The sequence below is a fragment of the Gobio gobio genome (genome assembly GCF_949357685.1).
Source record: "Gobio gobio genome assembly, chromosome: 20".
In the NCBI taxonomy this organism is placed as follows: domain Eukaryota; kingdom Metazoa; phylum Chordata; class Actinopteri; order Cypriniformes; family Gobionidae; genus Gobio; species Gobio gobio.
This window is the reverse complement of record NC_137113.1, coordinates 45419902-45437252: the sequence shown is the minus strand read 5'-3', so window position 1 is coordinate 45437252 and position 17351 is coordinate 45419902. Positions and strand designations below refer to the sequence as shown.

Below are 17351 nucleotides of genomic sequence, written 5' to 3'. Positions count from 1 at the left end.
AGGTTCTTCAGCGGTTCTTCAGAGGTTCTTCAGAGGTTCTTCAGCGGTTCTTCACCGGTTCTTCAGAGGTTCTTCAGCGGTTCTTCAGCGGTTCTTCAGAGGTTCTTCAGCGGTTCTTCAGAGGTTCTTCACCGGTTCTTTGACTAAGGTGCTATATAGCACCACTGAAGAACCGCTGAAGAACAACTGAAGCACCAAAATTGGTGCTATATAGCACTAAAAAGGTTCCCCTATGATTACGAGCCAAGAACCATTTTTGGGCCATATAAAACCTTTTTTTTAAAGAGTGTATTATTATTAAAATATGAGAAAAAAATTAAACAAGAACGCGTAATTTAGAGCCTCATGACATTTTACTCTGAAAGAAAAAAATTTTTTCTTCTGAAAATCTAAACTTTATTATTAATCTTTTAATTATTTTGGCTAAGTTTTATATTCATAAGACAAGAATTACTCAAGAGAAACCGTCATATATTACCTTTTATAATACTGATCTCACAATATGAAATATGAATATGAAACCCTTTCAAACATGAGATCACAAAACAAAAAACTTATTAAAACAATACAAATTTTAAAGCTTTTCAAATTCATGTAACTTCCCTAATATGATACTTTATTTCAGTTTTTTATGTTTTTTATGTTTTTATTTTTTACACACACGCTCATTCTATATTTTAGTTGTTGTTATTACATACTCTGAACTTATTTGAGTCTTATATTTGTTTTGTATGGAGGACCAAATTACTCAATATGAAATAATGAAATAAATAATAAATTAAATAAAACAATAATTAAATGTACCAGTTTATTGAAATAATTAAATAATTATTAAACATATAATTTCATTAATTAAATAAATGTATCTATTTTGTTAAATTCTATGAAAATACAACATTTATTGTTTAATATATTTCACAATATCCTCTTTCACACACTTTACAGTTTAAATATCTATTTTTATTAAGAAAATATGCTAATAAAAAGCAGTTTTTCACAATAATATGCTGAATTTACGAATGACTCCTATTTGATGAATCCAAAGCACGATTTTCAAAAAGATTGTTTTCATAATAATAGAGGACTATTGCTACTATTAACACCATCTACTGCCTGTTGATTGGCATTTGTGAAATGTCCTCTGTTATTATGAAAAACCTTTTTGGGGAGAATTGTGCTTTTGGAAATACGTGATTTGTCAGGTGTCATTCGTAATTTAGCTTTTAAATTTAGCTTTTTGTAAAAGCACATTTTATTATGAAAAAATATATGATATTTGATATTTGAACTGAAATAGTCTGTGAAAAAGGATAGTATGGAATATATTAAACAATAAATGTTAAAATATATTTAATAATTATTTCAGAATAAACTGGTACATTTAATTGTTGATTTATTTAATTCATAATTTATTTATTTATTTCATTTTGAGTAATTTGGCCCTCCATAGTTTTGTACTTATCTGTAATTGAACTATTAAAAAAATGAAAATAAATAAATAAATAAATAAAAATAGGTGCGAAAAAGTCCTTTCGCGGCGTCTTGGCTGTTGTGCGCATGCGCGGGTGAGTTTGAAGCTGCTGGCTGCTCTTCAGGATGGCCGCGGATAACAGTGTGCTGTTGGGTTTAGTGGAAGAATTCGTGTCAGGACAGGTCGATAGCAAGGCTACAGAAACCGCTACAGGTAACTCATTCATTGGTCTCTCCCGTCTTTGCTGTTTCTTGCCACTTTAAGCGCTGACCCTTATTAATTAAAGCTGTACACGGAGCCGCGTGCGTGTGATGCTGTGTATGAATGCCTTGAGCTAACCGCCACATCCTGTATTATACACACACACACAGACGCACTGTGGCTGCTGACAGCGACTGAACACAAATATCAAACCTTTGTTAGATTTCCACGGTGTTTTTGATTTATAATACCCCCAAACCATGAGTTGCCATGGCGTTGTTTTTCTTTATTCAGGGCTTGTTTGCTTGCTTTGCTAGTCTGCTAGCAGAGCCCTTCTGTGTGAACCTGACAGTTCACTATTTAATACATTATCTCTATAAAGCCTAATACGTGAATTCACAAGGCTTCTAAATGATCAATATGTCTTCGTATTGACAGTTTATACTTTTTAGCAAGTAAAAGGCCTTTTAGTATATTTGTAAAAACATCCACCTTAAGATGGGTCACGTGTCTTTTTCCTGTGAAATATGTAATGATTATTAGGTTACACTTTATTTTAAGGTGGCATTGTCATAGTGTAATTATATATTTAATTTCTGAGTAGTATTTGCAACATGTACTTACTATAGGATTAGCATATGTTCGAGTTAAACATGAGTTCATGTCTCTTTTAAGGTGTCAAGACTGGGCGTTTCACAGTTCTCCAGCTGGTCGAAGCATTGGGGTAAAGTAAACTTTACACATTTAGAGAGCTGAGTTTGTGGTGTCACCCTGCCTTTCTCTAGTATTCAAATTGTAATGAAAGTTCAACTACAGTAATATTGACAATAATATTAATGCTGATTTAAAGGGATAGTTTCACCCAAAAAATGAAATTCCTCACCCTCATGTCGTTCCAAACTTTGTAAGAGCTTCGTTCAATTTCAGAACACAAATTAAGATATTTTTGATGAAATCCGAGAGCTCTCCATAGACAGCTGTTTAATTAACACTTTCAAGGCCTAGAAAGGAAGTAAAGACATTGTTAAAATAGTCCATGTGACTCCAGTGGTTCAACCTTCATGTTATGAAGCGACGAGAATACTTTTTGTGAGCTAAAAACAAACCTCGTTCATATTTCAAATAGGGCTGAAACTATTCATTGAGTTACTCGATTAACTCGATTACAAAAATTCCTCGCGGCAAAAACTCTGCCTTTTATTTATTAACTCTGAATTTAAAACTCTGAATTTAGTTGGCACGATGGCGGAGAGTTAAAATGTCCATAAACGGCAGAGAATGTCTAAAGTTTGGGATCATTACATTCTTTAAAAAGAAGAGAACAAGGTGCAATGTGTCTACTGCAAAGTAAACCTGGCCTTCCACAGCAGTACGACTTCAATGGTAACGTAGCCTGAGCCTATACATTGATGTTCGCTGATTTTAATCCCATACTGTATTTATAGCGATGTCGTGATGCGGTTTGACTAGATATGATTGAGCTACAGGGCTTTCCTGTAGCTCAAACAGTAGAGCGTGGCGCTAGCAACGCCAATGTCATGGGTTCGATTCCCAGGGAAAGCAAGAACTAACAAAATGTAAAATGTGTACCTTGAATGCAATGTAAGTCGCTTTGGATAAAAGCGTCTGCCAAATGCATAAATGTAAAATGTAAATATGATGTTTAGCTTTGATGTTTTTAAGTAGTAAATGTATTCACGTTCAATTGCAAGAGAGTATAGCCTAAAAAAAAGAACCCCTTCACACACACACACACACACACACACACACACACACACTAGGGCTGAACGATATGGACAAAATTTCATATCTCGATTTTCATGCCCGATATCTCGATATCGATACAATACGATATGACTACGTGTTCGGTGAAAACCAGAATCTGAATTAAAATGTGTTTGATTTAAGCCTACATTTCAAAAATTTGTGTCAGAGAATTTCTTGTTTTTAAGCCTCTGGCACGTAAGATCACACAGGTGTGATCAGTCTAGGCTGGAGCGGATGATCAAGTGCATCACATGATCAACAGAGACAGGCGCGCTCAGAGCTGTCATATATCACAACTTTTCAGTGTTTTCAACTACATACTGTTTATTCTAGGTTTCAAACATATAAATTCACATAAGTACTACAAAAACAATACATTTAGAGTTTGTAAAATACACACTGATGTCTATGGAAGAGGTAATAATAATCCTTTCCATTATAATTCGACACGTTTTATTCAAATCAGATACACATTGTGTAAGTAACTTCAATGTTTACTCTATTCTATTCCCAGTTCACCAGCCACTTACTTTTAAGTATTTCGGGAGAAGTGGATGAATTCACGTGTTGTAAACATAGAGGTTGTTAATCCAACAGATCCGATTCTCTGAACTGCGTCTGCGGCACAAACTAACACGGCGTTGCCCATCGTGCGTACAGCTCAACTAACGCCATCGTTATAAAGGTGTTTAAACAACAATATACTTCCACTTGCATGTATTTGACAATCTGAATATCAGATATTTCATGCCATAGCGAACACATTTGTGAATATTCTGAATAAAAAAGGAAAAAATGACATAAAAGCAGATCATCATTCATTCAGCGCTGTTGCTGCTGCGGTGTGTCACGTGACAAGCAATGACGCGTCACCATGGAAACGCCGCCCCCCTCTCACAATATAGTTCCCACATCCCTGGTAGTGCGCGCGCGCTGGCTTTAGCGGTGCATTCAAGGGCACTCGTAAAACTGATGTTTGTTGTGACTGCCAGAGTTGTATGCAGGGCGAGCCCGGAGAGGGGAAATCTATATCGTCTATATCGTTGCTTTTTTCGATAGTAATATCTTGAAAGTTCATATCTAGATATAGATACGATAACGATATATCGTGCAGCCCTAACACACACGCACCCTCTTCTCTCTCACAGCGTCAGTCAGACCAATCGCGGCAATGCATCACATATGCTTAAACTTGTATGTAGCCACGCAACAATAATTTCAGCATGCATTCACTGTTCACCAGCTGGTGACGCTTGAAAGCGCTTTGCAAGGGCAGTGTTTTTCCAGCTGAGATACTTCGATTGTTATGAATATGATATAGAATATCCATGGCAGTAATGTGTTACTAGTATCTCATTTTGAAGAATATTACTGAATATAAAAAATGCAGTAAAAAGCAGTATTAACTTCTCCATTATTGTTGTTCAGTCGGTGTACAAGTGGGATGATTGGACGGTGTAGTTTTTGTCCCGCCCCTCCTCAACTGTGATTGGACGGCCGGGTAAAAAGTTTTTTACGGTTTTCTTTGGATTTTTCTGCCGATTTTTCCGGAAGTGCGCCCGCGTGCACATACGCCTATATTGCAATCAATCGCGAACATGTCACTTGTGTGTTACAAACGGAAACTGGAGAACTGAGGGAAGAGACGAGATGCTGAAGGGAATGAAGAGACGCTTTCCTGCGCGAGCTGAAGTTGCGCGAGCTTACCTCTCCACGCCCTGCACTGCAGATAGTGAGCGTTTGTTCAGCTCCGCTTCTCACGTGTTGGATCGGATGAGAACGAAACAGACTAACTTGTGACAAAGCCGAAATACTTCTTTTTGTAGCCTAAAGAGGAACATGCATGCACTTTTGAAATGAAATACTATCAGTTCTGTAGCCTATAGGATGATCATTTTTATTTTACCTTAAAATTACATTGACTTAATTTGCTTTAAAAAGCACCTGCTGTAGCATTTTAGTTTTTTTCATTGCACTAAACATTATTTGATTTAACATTTTGGAACAATTATATACTTTGGTTTTATTTAATTTCACTTTTTAAAGACTTTTTTTCTTTACACTGAATTTAAAAACAAATGCTGATTTAAGTAACATCTTTGTTTGGATTGCAGAATATGCAGCCTTTAATTTCACCTTTCAGCCTTTTAATTTCCAATTCAATTCCCCGTTAATTTCAGATTGCGGACTTGTTTTCATTAGCCAAAAGCCAATTTAGCTTGTTAAATACCAAATAAACATCTTGTTCATGTATACTTTAATTCTTTTATTGTGTAAAAAAAAAAAATCGGTATCGGAATCGGCCATGTAAAATCATGATCGGTGCATCACTAGTAAAAAGTGACAGTGACGAGCGCTGTATATTACCCAACGTTGAACAGTTCAAAAAAATAAAACAAAAGACGTGGCAAATCAACTCTCGAAATATTATGGTACATAGTGCATCAAAATGCAATGTCGTCAGTTTGCCTAAATTAGAACACCGAACGTTCAAATGTTTTACACACCATTTACACGTGGTAAGGAGGAGGTGTACATTTCTTTCGGACCAACTAACATTTTGAAAATACAAACATTTTTGTGAATCCGAAATTTTACGTCAGAGTGGCTTCAGAACTATTTACACACAAATTCCTTCTGCTCGTGTTTCATGAATGAGGCCCAGTGATATGACGAAGAGGAAGTAAGTAGACGAAGAAGATGAGCTGCTTGCCAGTTAGCAATAATTGTGTGAATGGTTTTGGCAAGCACGTAAATACTTGCTGCGTCCCAATTCGCATACTATCCGTACTAAATAGTATTCGAAAAAAGAATTAGTATGTCCCAAATCGTAGTATGTTGAAAAGAGTATTCCAAAGAGTCCCGGATGGTTTACTATTTCCGGTCAGAATCCGAAGTGCAGATCGATGCGCACTCTAACGGCTGATATTGCCCACAACCCATTGCGAGAGGGACGAGGATTCGATTAGAACTACAAACGCGGATAAAAAGTGTTAAAAAACTACAAACATGACGGTTACGCGAGTCTGACGGTTAAGTGGAGAGGATTAGATAAAGTGGTTTGAGTGAGCAATTATCAGTATTTAACCTGACGAAAAGATATTTATTCAATATTATCCACATTATATTTCTCCTTCAGCGGCATTGAGAACTTTTGTAATGATACGTTTGGCCATTAACTTTGCAAACACATGAGAGGAGTCTCTGCATTAAAGACCCACGAAAGGCAGATCAACGACCGACTACATTTCTCTCCGATTCGGTAGGAAATTAAATTGAAAGTGGCGATTTGAACTGTGACGATGATTGACAGGGCAGTTTAAACGGTGACGGGACGCACGTAACAGAGTCCGTTAAAGATGACGAAGTAGTAGGCTATGTCCCAAAGCTTGCATACTCTTCTGCTACACACTCAAAAGTATGTACTTTTTCTTCACAAAAAGAGTACATACTTTTAGGACGTAGTATAAGTAGGCGAATTGGGACGCAGTCACTGTCTCTCCTCTTCTTCTTCTGCGTGACAAGCGAGTATCAGTAGCGTAAAGTGGCACAGCACCACCTTGTGTACCGGGAGCGCCATCTACTGAATTTGCACATTCACTCAGCGCATCGCCAGTGCAAATCGCTTGGGTGTGAACACAAAGATGCGTCGAAAAACGCTTTCTGGAAGCGCTGTACTGTATTTACCACGTCAACAGCGTATAAGAAATTGTTGAATAAAGTCGTTATTTTTGTTAGTTTTTTGCGCACAAAAGTATTCTCGTCGCTTCATAACATTAAGGTTGAATCACAGGAGTCACATGGACTATTTTAACCATGTCTTTCCTAACTTTCTGGACCTTGAAAGTGTCCATTAAACGGCTGTCTATGCAGGTGTCAGAGAGCTCTCGGATTTCATCAAAAATATCTTCTTTTGTGTTCTGAAGATGAACGCAGGTCTTATGGGTTTTGGACCGACATGAGGGTGAGGAATTAATGACAGAATTTTCATTTTTTGGTGAACTATCCCTTTAAGGGCTGCATGTGTGTCTGATATTTTAGCTGTGGATTTAGACTACAGTGACAGCTTCAAAATCCATTGTGCACCTTATTAATTTCATATCCTCCATGCAGGTTGAGTCTGACCAGCTCTCAGCCTCAGACGCGGGGCAGAGGAGTTCAGCTCCTGTCTCAAGTCCTGCAGGAATGCTACAGCTGCTTATCTGAGAGGGAGGGTAAGATCTCTGTCCCTTTGAATTAATCCTGCCAGTGCTGCATTGATAATCTATCCATAGTTTTCACGTGTCGTCACACGCTTATAGGAACACCCACCTGGAAGGCAAAACAAGGCTCTCCTCCATTGCCCGCTAGTCATTTTTATCAGGTTTATAGTCATTATTAATGCGGTAAGACAGTGATATTAAAATACCAAATTCAATATACACCTTATTGATGTTGAATATTAGTGCAACACAAGGTTTCTCGTTAGGTGTTTTCCCCATCGAAACCCATTATAAAGAAAACACGTTGCGTTCATATTAGGGATGTTAACCGATGACCGTTTGACCGATGGTTGACCATATCAACGTTAACCGATCAAAGTTGTCGGTTAAAAAAAAAAAGTGATCTCTAAATTAGGCTATTATAGACAGTGGACTAAACGCTACTACAGTTAGCCATCTCATTCCAAAAAATCTTTGTGTGAAGTGAACAAATCCCTCACACTCAATTTTTCATAACTCAACTGTTTGTACTTAATAAACCAATAAAAACATTTGGCGCGAGGTCACAGCGTTTGGGTTTGCGCGCTCACAAGGTTTGCGGTTAGAGCCAGGGCAGACGACAGTATGAAGCGTGCAAAGAAAAGTAGTGTGTGGGACCATTTCACCAAAAAGAACGACACTGTTACGTCTCATGTTGGCATAGAGGTAGAACTGACGCACATAATATCCGTGTCAACACTCTTTTATTTTGGACTCTGGGGAGTAACTAAGGAGGAATAAACCGAGGACAAACGGGGTAGCGGTAACCATAAGTGGTTCGCTTTATTTATACAGACAGATAAATTTATACCATGGAAAACATAATCCAACCCATATTTACAACTATATACAAACAAACAGAAAAAAAATAAAAAGAAAACAAGATATAGTGAATTAAACCAGACCACAGAGAGAAGGAAAACGAGCGGTGCTAAATAAACAAAACAACAAAACCAAAGCCCGTTACTAACAAATCCCCACCCTCTACACTAACTGAAAACAAAACAGCAACAAAAGAAATCTTCAGCGTTCAACACGCCATAACTAAACTTCACTAACTAAAACAAAAACATACAAAGGGTCGCACCCGCTCCTTACCTAATGTGTTTAACAGAGAACTCTACGTGTATGTAAGATGTAAGTCACGTGACATACTTCCCTTTTCTCTACTCTCCGGGCCGGCAAAGTATCGAACAGGAACGACGTTCTCTGAAAAAAAACACAACGAGCAAAGCGAACCACCACTAAGACAGCGACACAAATGGCACAGCCAACAAACACACTCCAAGCTCCGCCCCCCCTCTTCCGTTCCACCAGGTGTCCTTTATGGTGAAGCACAGTTGATGATTGGTCAATTTCCAGGTCCATCACGCCAAATGATCTGGAGAAGCAACCAATCACAGCACCTACAACTGAGCGACAGGGAAGAACAGGAAAACAAAGACAACAAAACATAGCAAAGGGGAGAAACACAGCAACCAATAACAAAAGGGGGAGGGAAAACAACCAAATCATGTAACAGACACAGATGTAAGTTGCAACTTGTGTGATACAGTGCTTAATTAGAAGGCACACAGTGAGTTAGACCTGCCTTGGCCGGTGCGTCTTTTACGCATTCTGAAGGTGCCGGTTTTATCCATTGGTTTTATCATGTTGCAGTCTATTAGACAACATTCTGCTAGCCTGACGTCGTCATACTCAATTCTAGTCAGAATATGAGTCTGATTCTGCTCCGTTGGGCTGTGATTATGGGGCGTGTTTCAACCGAAGCAGGAAAGACCTCAATTGGATAGACCTACAACCAATCAGAGCAACGGAGCGACTGAGCGACGCATAACGTTAGTAGTCAAATGTCAACAGAACTCAACTGCACTGTGTTGCCAAGTCCACGGGTTGAAGCGACCCCAATTATGTGATATACAGACCCAGGAATGCGAATTTTAGCAGGCAGTCCTTCCAAAATAACACATATTTTACCCCCCAAATGCCTTTTTTTCCCGGAGAACCCCCCTGGAAAGCTTTTGGGCTTGTTTTTGGCTAGTTTTGAGGAACGTTAGCAATTGGGCGGGTTTTGTTGTAAAACTTGGCAACCCTGTCTGCACGCACGCTGGAATAAGTAGCCTAGCGTTAGAAGAAAAAGATGAGTGTAAACGAACTTTGCCGGTGTTGTAAAAAAAGAATTTAAGGATACACAGAGCACTTACCAACACGATCATCATTTCTGAGAGAAATAGTAAAGGTGAATGCATATATTCTCCGTTTAGGATTAGAACAAATTCAACCCAGGCGCTCTTTGATGACGTGGATGATTACGTTACTGTTTCTCATCTGTCCATCATCGTCTAAAGCCCGCCCTGACAATTTCATTGGTCCGAACAGCTTCTGTTCGGGCATAATTACTTCTCTATTGAGCAAGTCCAGACCGAACTGCCCGAGTAAAAATGTTGTGGGCGGGGCTAAGTTCGGCTGGCATCCAGGCTAACATTCCGCATAAGATGGGCTTACATTTGGAAATATATTACATCTACATTTCAGTGGTAACACATAAGGTGTTGATCATCTTTTTTTATTATTGTTAGCACTACCTCAAACTAAAGCAGCGTCTCTTCGGAGCTGTCATTTTCTTAAATGAGCCGCAGCAATGTTTCAAATGAGCTTCTAACGCTAGACAAATGCCTTTATTTTCAACGCGATCACCTTGTACCCAAACCATTTCGAAACTAAGGAGCCATTTGTCCTCCGATTACAAACAAGCTCCTCGGCGCCGTGTTTGTGGGACTCATGTTTCGCGCTGTAGGGGATTTTAAAAATGTGACGTGAGTGGAAGGCAGGCGGCGGCGCCGGGACAGTGTGTGTGTGAGAGCGGGAGGCAGAGCGGCAGAGAGATGCCACAGAGTTGGGAAATTGCAGGCACGGCTCGCGGCTGTTATTTCAAATAGCGCAGCATATTTTAAACTAATCAGTTAACCGATTTCAACCGGCTAATGAGGCTCGGTGGTCGCTCAAGAAAATGTTTAGTTTTCGCCATCCCTAGTTCATATTCCTGCCTCATCTACTCGCCTGTATATAGTATGCATCATCAAAAAGGTGTAAACTGAATTTGGTCTTTTAATATCACTGTTTAAGTACATTACAGCACTTTAAGGGTGGGTTGCACTAAGGATTCTTTAGCCTGTCTTCAGTTCACCCTCGGTCTGCTGCTCGATCAGCTCTATGACGTTTTACTGCGTAATTAATCTGTGTTTAAAATGAAGTGGTGCAACGACTCGGTTTTAAAATAAAACCCATATCAACAAATCCTTTAAACTTTGCTTAATTTAATCCTGATTGGTGCAGCTCACCCTATAGTGTTTTTCACGTTAAGCGTTTTAAAAACGTCCCGCTGTTTTCAGTGATTGAAATACTGCAGCAGGTGCTGTATATGGATCATAAGTGCCCAAAACGTGCATCTTGTTCACATATTTTTGTTTTAAGATGGAAATTTGACAGGCTTGTGCTGTAGTTCTATGGAGTTCAATGGCGGTTTTGCCCTCCAAGGCTCTGCGACGGTCATGTGACTGAAAACTATGAATTATAGTGGTCTAAATGACGTTTGACTGTAACACGCATGTTTTGTTTGCAGTGGAGGTCCTGCTAGCTTTCTATGAAAACAGACTGAAGGATCACTATGTGATCACACCACATGTTCTTCAGGGACTCAAGGCTTTGGTAAGTCGGAATGAGCATCTGAGCATGTTATTAATGATCTGATATAGTCACCTTAATATTTCAAAATTTTTGTTCGCATTTGTTTCCTTTCAGACAAAATGCTCAGTTCTGCCTCCAGGTTCAGCTGTGTCCATTTTGAGATCCATCTTTCAGGATGTTCATGTCCAGGTGAATATTTTAGTATGAATGAATACACTCCACTCATAAGATGTCATGACTCAACAGTGCCTAGTCAGATTTTCACTGATTATGCCACAAAAATGTTATATTTACAGTAATGTTTAAAATACTTTATTTAGCAAGGATGCATTAAATTGATCAAAAGTGCCAGTAAAGACATTTATAATGTTACAAAAGATTCTGTTTGTTCTTTTGATCTTTCTATTCATCAAACAATCCTATAAAAAGTATCACTGTTTCTACAAAAATTTTAAGCAGTGCAACAGTTTTCAACACTGATAATAATCATAAATGTTTCTTAAGCAGCAAATCCTCATATTAGAATGATTTCTGAAGGATCATGTGACACTGAAGACTGGAGGAATGATGCTGAAAATTCAGCTTTGATCACAGGAATTAATTGCATACAAAATAGAGAAATTTAAGTGATAATATAATTATGTAAAATTATATTGCTAATATTTCACAATACTACAGTTTTTACTGTATTTTTGTTCCGATAAATGCAGCCTTGGTGAACTTTTTTTAATATTTGTGTACAGTATTTGTCATAATTTTCTATTTAAACATTGTTCTTACTAAGAAAAGTCCTGAAAACTCAATTAAAGCTTTAAATTCATATATGTTCTTGAAGAAAATGGTAAACAAAACATTCCTGATTTATTCTTTTCAACCTTTTGTAACATTGTCATCCTTGAAATATTATTAAATGTTACATTGTGATATGTAATGTTACGTTATTGGCATAGTTCTTATTGAGAACTTTTTGCCAATTGACATCCTTATTGCTCTTATTTCACAATCCTTTTAAAGACAGAAAGCGACAAACCATGGTTTTGTTTTTCTCATTTGCAACAGTCCTTGATGCTGGCGGAGCGATCATGTGTTTACAACATCCTTATCAGCCTCATGGAGTCCAGAGAGGAAGGTAAGGAACACCGCCAGGCTTTCTCCGCAATGCCTTTACATTGGTTGTATTTAGAAGAGCTGGAACAGCACCAGTGTAAACTATCTGAACAGTGCTCGAATATCTCTTTTTCCACAGAGCTCAAAGGATTGGGTGCAGACTTTACTTTTGGATTTGTGCAGTCAGTCGATGGAGAACGAGATCCACGCAACCTCCTGCTAGCGTTCCAGGTGGCCAGGAACATCATTCACAGGGGATACGATCTCGGTTAGTGTAGATATTATGAATGCAATTAATATAAAAAGTTAGTATAATCTATTGAAGTATTTAAAAATATGGTAACACTTTACAATAAGATCTCATTTGTTAACTTAGTTACTGTATTAAAGGAACACGCCGACTTTTGGGGACTTTAGCTTATTCACCGTATCCCGCAGAGTTAGATAAATCCATAAATACCATTCTCATCTCCGTGCGTGCCATAACTCTGTCTGACACACACCGCTAGCCTAGCTTAGCACAAAGACTGGAGGTAAACAGCTCCAGCTAGCCTACTGCTCAATAAGTGACAAAATAACACTAAAATTTTCATATTTACATTGTGTGATGTGTATAGTTACATCGTGTACTAAGACCGACGGAAAAAAAAAAGTTGAGATTTCTAAACTATATTCTCATTCCTGCGTAGTATGATATTACGCAGCGCCTGAAAATAGGCTAACTTCCATCAACATAACCAACGTGACAACCTGCTTACACAGTGAGCGTGCTGGGGACTATTTTCCTACTTTATTGTTCCTTTAACTAACATTGAGCAATACATTTGTTACAGTATTTATACATTTTTGTTAATGTTAGTTAATAAAAATCCAGCTGTTCGTTTTTTGTTCATGTTAGTTCACAGTGCATTAACTAATATTAACAAATACAACGTGTGATTTTAAAAATCTATCAGTAAATGCTGAAATGATCATGAATTAAGATTAATAAATGCTGTAGAAGTATTTTTCATGTTAACTAATGAAACCTAAAGTGTTACCAAAAATATTTATGACTGGATTTCTATATATATATATATATATATATATATATATATATATATATATATAAAAAACATTATTTTTTTTATAAATATTATATTTTAATATATTATTTGATGTAAAAAAAAGTCTGATGTTTATTTGACAATTCACATAAGGAAGTTGTTTGGTCAATGATTTTAGTGTCTCTTTCTGTTTGTTTTGTTTTTCAGGTAAATTTGTAGAGGAACTCTTTGAAGTGACGTCCTGTTATTTCCCCATAGACTTTAGCCCTGTAAGTACTTTTATCTAACATTTATAAATTCAGTACATTTGTTGGTGAAATTTTCTCAAGTCAAAAGTTTGGGTTGGTACAGTTTTTTTTGCATATTTTGGAAGAAGTCTCTCTTATGTTCACCAAGGCTGCATTTAATTGATCACAAATACAGTAACATTTTTATTTTGTGAAATATTACAATTTAAAATAACGTGAATCTATATTAAAATGTAATTTATTCCTGTGATCAAAGCTGAATTTTCAGCATTACTCCAGTCCCTTACTTTCTGACCCTTCAGAAATCATATGAAAGTAGTTGCGCTGCTTAATTATTTTTGTGGAGACTGATATATTCAGGATTCTTTTATTTAATAGAAATATAATCTTTTGTAACATTATGAATGTCTTTACTGTCTCTGTTGATCAATTGAATGCATCTTTGCGGAATAAAATTATGAATTTCTTTCAAAAGAGTCGTACTGACATCCTGTACACACTAGAGCTGCACGATTCTGGATTAATTGAGAATCATGATTTTTTTTTTGTTGTTGTTAAAAACAGAGATCACGATTCTCCCATGATTCAGTCTCGTCAAAGGTTTAATACACATATCTGAATCACTGTCATTTAGAAATAAGATCAAGTAGATTTTTGAATCGAAATCTCAATCTTTGAACTATTACTCGTGCAGCTCTGGTACACACTCTCCAATGTACAAACTCTTTGAGACTTGACATGTCAATAACTGGATTTCTATTTTTCTTCATGTGTCTGTTCTCAGCCACCCAATGATCCTCATGGGATCACGCAGGAAGATCTTATTCTTTCTCTACGGGCTGTTCTTACTGGGACGTCTCGGTTTGCTGAGGTAGGACCTAAACCTAATTCAGACCTAAACTCAATAAGCCTTTGTTTGGCATTATACTCAAGGGCTTTGTGTATCAATAGACTTGGACATTATGCAAATAGTTCAGTGAATGGTACTTCTGTGTGTGTGTGTGTGTGTGTTTGTTTATTGTGTTTTGTATCCTTTCCTCTGACAGTTTTTGTTACCACTGATCATTGAGAAGCTGGATTCAGATGTTCAGAGTGCCAAAGTGGACTCCCTGCAGACACTGGTACAGCTGCAATGCACTTACTGGATTACAGTTCTTCACAATTGATTTGCTTTAGGATTGAGATTTTACACTGGTCATCATGACCCAACACAGTACCAAAAATGTGCTTCTTGTACAAAAGTTTAAAAAAAGTTCAATATTGAAAATTACATGATCATTTTCAAGAATGACGACATGTCACTGACAATGCTGTCTGCCTAGTTTAGGGCACTTGTGACGCTCGCAGTGTTTTCAGCCTCTGCCGCCTCACTATATGAGGATATAAATGCATGAACTTTACCTCCAGAACTGCTCTGTGAGTCAGTTCATGGGCGTTTTAACATTTAATTTGAGAAAAGCTATCGCCATATACCAGAAACACACAAAGACTCAAAGATCTTCACGGCTACCTTTCAAAATAAGTTTAGTTTAACTTAAAATGATGACAGAAATATATTACTGTTGTACAGTAGGATTTAGCTGTGTCTCAATGTAATATTAATTCTAACACTAAAAATAAAAATGATTATAAAATATTTATTCCTTCTAAGGAATAATCACAATCATAATTTTAACAGTTAAGCTCTGTGCAGCACTTAGTTTGACAATCTCTTTTTAATTTCATATGATTCAAATATTAATTAAATTAATGTTTTATACCTTTATTTGATTGACAGAAAAAATTAAATACACAATACAGAATGAAGATTGTTGTTTTTATGAATTCAATTAATTAGACATGCTTTTTGATTATTAAAATGTAATTAAACCTGTAAAATTGAATCCAGAAAACCTAAAACGTTATAGTGTTTTCCTGACAACTACTGACAGTTTGGAAGAATAAGCCCAAATGGACTTGATTTCAAAGCCGCAATCCCCTGTTCCACTGCACATATAAATGTCAACGCAGAATGATGAGTGTTAAAGCCGTTTCACAAGGGAAAATGTTTATTTACTATTTATTAATTTTTTTAATTTTTTATTTAGAATATATTTTCTACCCTTAATTTCCATGATCTAAAGAATTAAAAGGTTGTCTTTTTGAAAGTGTGTAGGTCTACTTGCATTATTATGCTGTTATATTAGGATTATACATTCAGTGGCATAAAATAGTCTTAAAATGACAATAATATCATTTATCGCGATTATTTCTGGGACGATATATTGCGAAACCAAAAGTAGTTATCGTGACAGGCCTAGTTAGGGCTAGTAGAATAAGTTGACATGTACTTGCAATGTTACTTATAGTCTAAAGAGGACTATCAAAATAGCGTTACCTATAAAACATGTCTTAGTGTGCTATAAATAAACTCTACACTATTCTTCTGTTCTAGGCCGCCTGCGGTGTGACGTATAGCCATAAAGAGCTGGCAGAATTCCTTCCAGGCCTTTGGAGCTCAATACGGAGGGAGGTAAGAGAAAACGGCATAAAACAATGGACACAGGAACTCACAGGTGCTTCTCATATTAGTTTGCTCTGTACAACACTTTTCCCACCACTTTATGCCAACTTGAGTGTAAGGCCGAATGACCCAGAAAAGGGCCGTTTTGGACAAGGGCCGTATTTACATTACATGGTTCAAGTGCCCTAATTCAAAAAAAATTTTTATCGGATATGATCTGTGAAATGCCTAAGCAGGAAAAAGCACGTGGATTTAGACATGTGCCGGTAAACGGTAATACGATATACCGCAATAATGAACATGCACAATATTGTTATCGTGGGCACTTCAAAATACCGTGGATATTTATTCATTAGCCTACCTATTATTCCGATTTTTAGAATGCATTTACTTTACCCATCAACCGTTTAAAATGAACAATACGTCAAAGAGGAACGAGCACTGATGTAAACAAAACCCAACGTGCATGAGCACATGGCGGAACGAGTGAAGGACGTGCCTTGAATGAAATGCACATTCACTATCTGACAGCAGAGGGCGCTGACGCAACAGCAGAAATGCAGCCGTTTATCCGGTAATCCCGAAAAAAAAAAAAACAGTTTTCTGTATTCGCTACTGTGATCATCACATAACTATAACAAATACTTAAAGACTTAAGGCTATTCATTTTCAAACTTAAACATTTTATATTTTAATCTGGACTAAATCGCATGCCCTAGATATTGTTTGAATATGTTCTGATTGTTATTCAGTCACACACTTTACAATAAGGCTCCATTATTTAACATTAGTTCATTCATTAACAAGCTGACAATGAAAAATACTTCTAAAACGTGTATTAATCTTAGTTAAATGTAAATTTCAGCATTTAATAACACATTATTAATATCAAAAGTTGTAACTGTATTATTTAATGAACCCGAGCTTACACTGACTAACAGTTGCTTTTTTTAACTAACATTATCAAAGAAGAATAACTGTAAAAATGTAGCTATTTGCTCTTTGTTGATGTTAATGTATTAACTAGTGAGACCTTGGTGTAAAGTGTTACCTATTGTTCTTTATAATTCTTTAGCTCTT

The 17351-nt window shown here is 36.9% G+C and overlaps 1 protein-coding gene across 1 annotated transcript in view; it reads left to right on the top strand.

Annotated features, from left to right (window-relative positions):
• Positions 1-1555: 1555 nt before the first annotated feature.
• The window catches only part of mms19 (MMS19 homolog, cytosolic iron-sulfur assembly component), a 50642-nt gene continuing 34846 nt past the window's right edge, over positions 1556-17351 (top strand). The window contains exons 1-11 of the mRNA XM_079801652.1: positions 1556-1684; positions 2348-2396; positions 7553-7653; positions 11303-11388; positions 11482-11556; positions 12427-12496; positions 12614-12742; positions 13728-13789; positions 14553-14639; positions 14815-14889; positions 16203-16280. Coding sequence (XP_079657778.1) covers positions 1597-1684; positions 2348-2396; positions 7553-7653; positions 11303-11388; positions 11482-11556; positions 12427-12496; positions 12614-12742; positions 13728-13789; positions 14553-14639; positions 14815-14889; positions 16203-16280 — 900 coding nt within the window. The 5' untranslated portion in view covers positions 1556-1596. The remainder of the gene's footprint in view (positions 1685-2347; positions 2397-7552; positions 7654-11302; positions 11389-11481; positions 11557-12426; positions 12497-12613; positions 12743-13727; positions 13790-14552; positions 14640-14814; positions 14890-16202; positions 16281-17351) is intronic.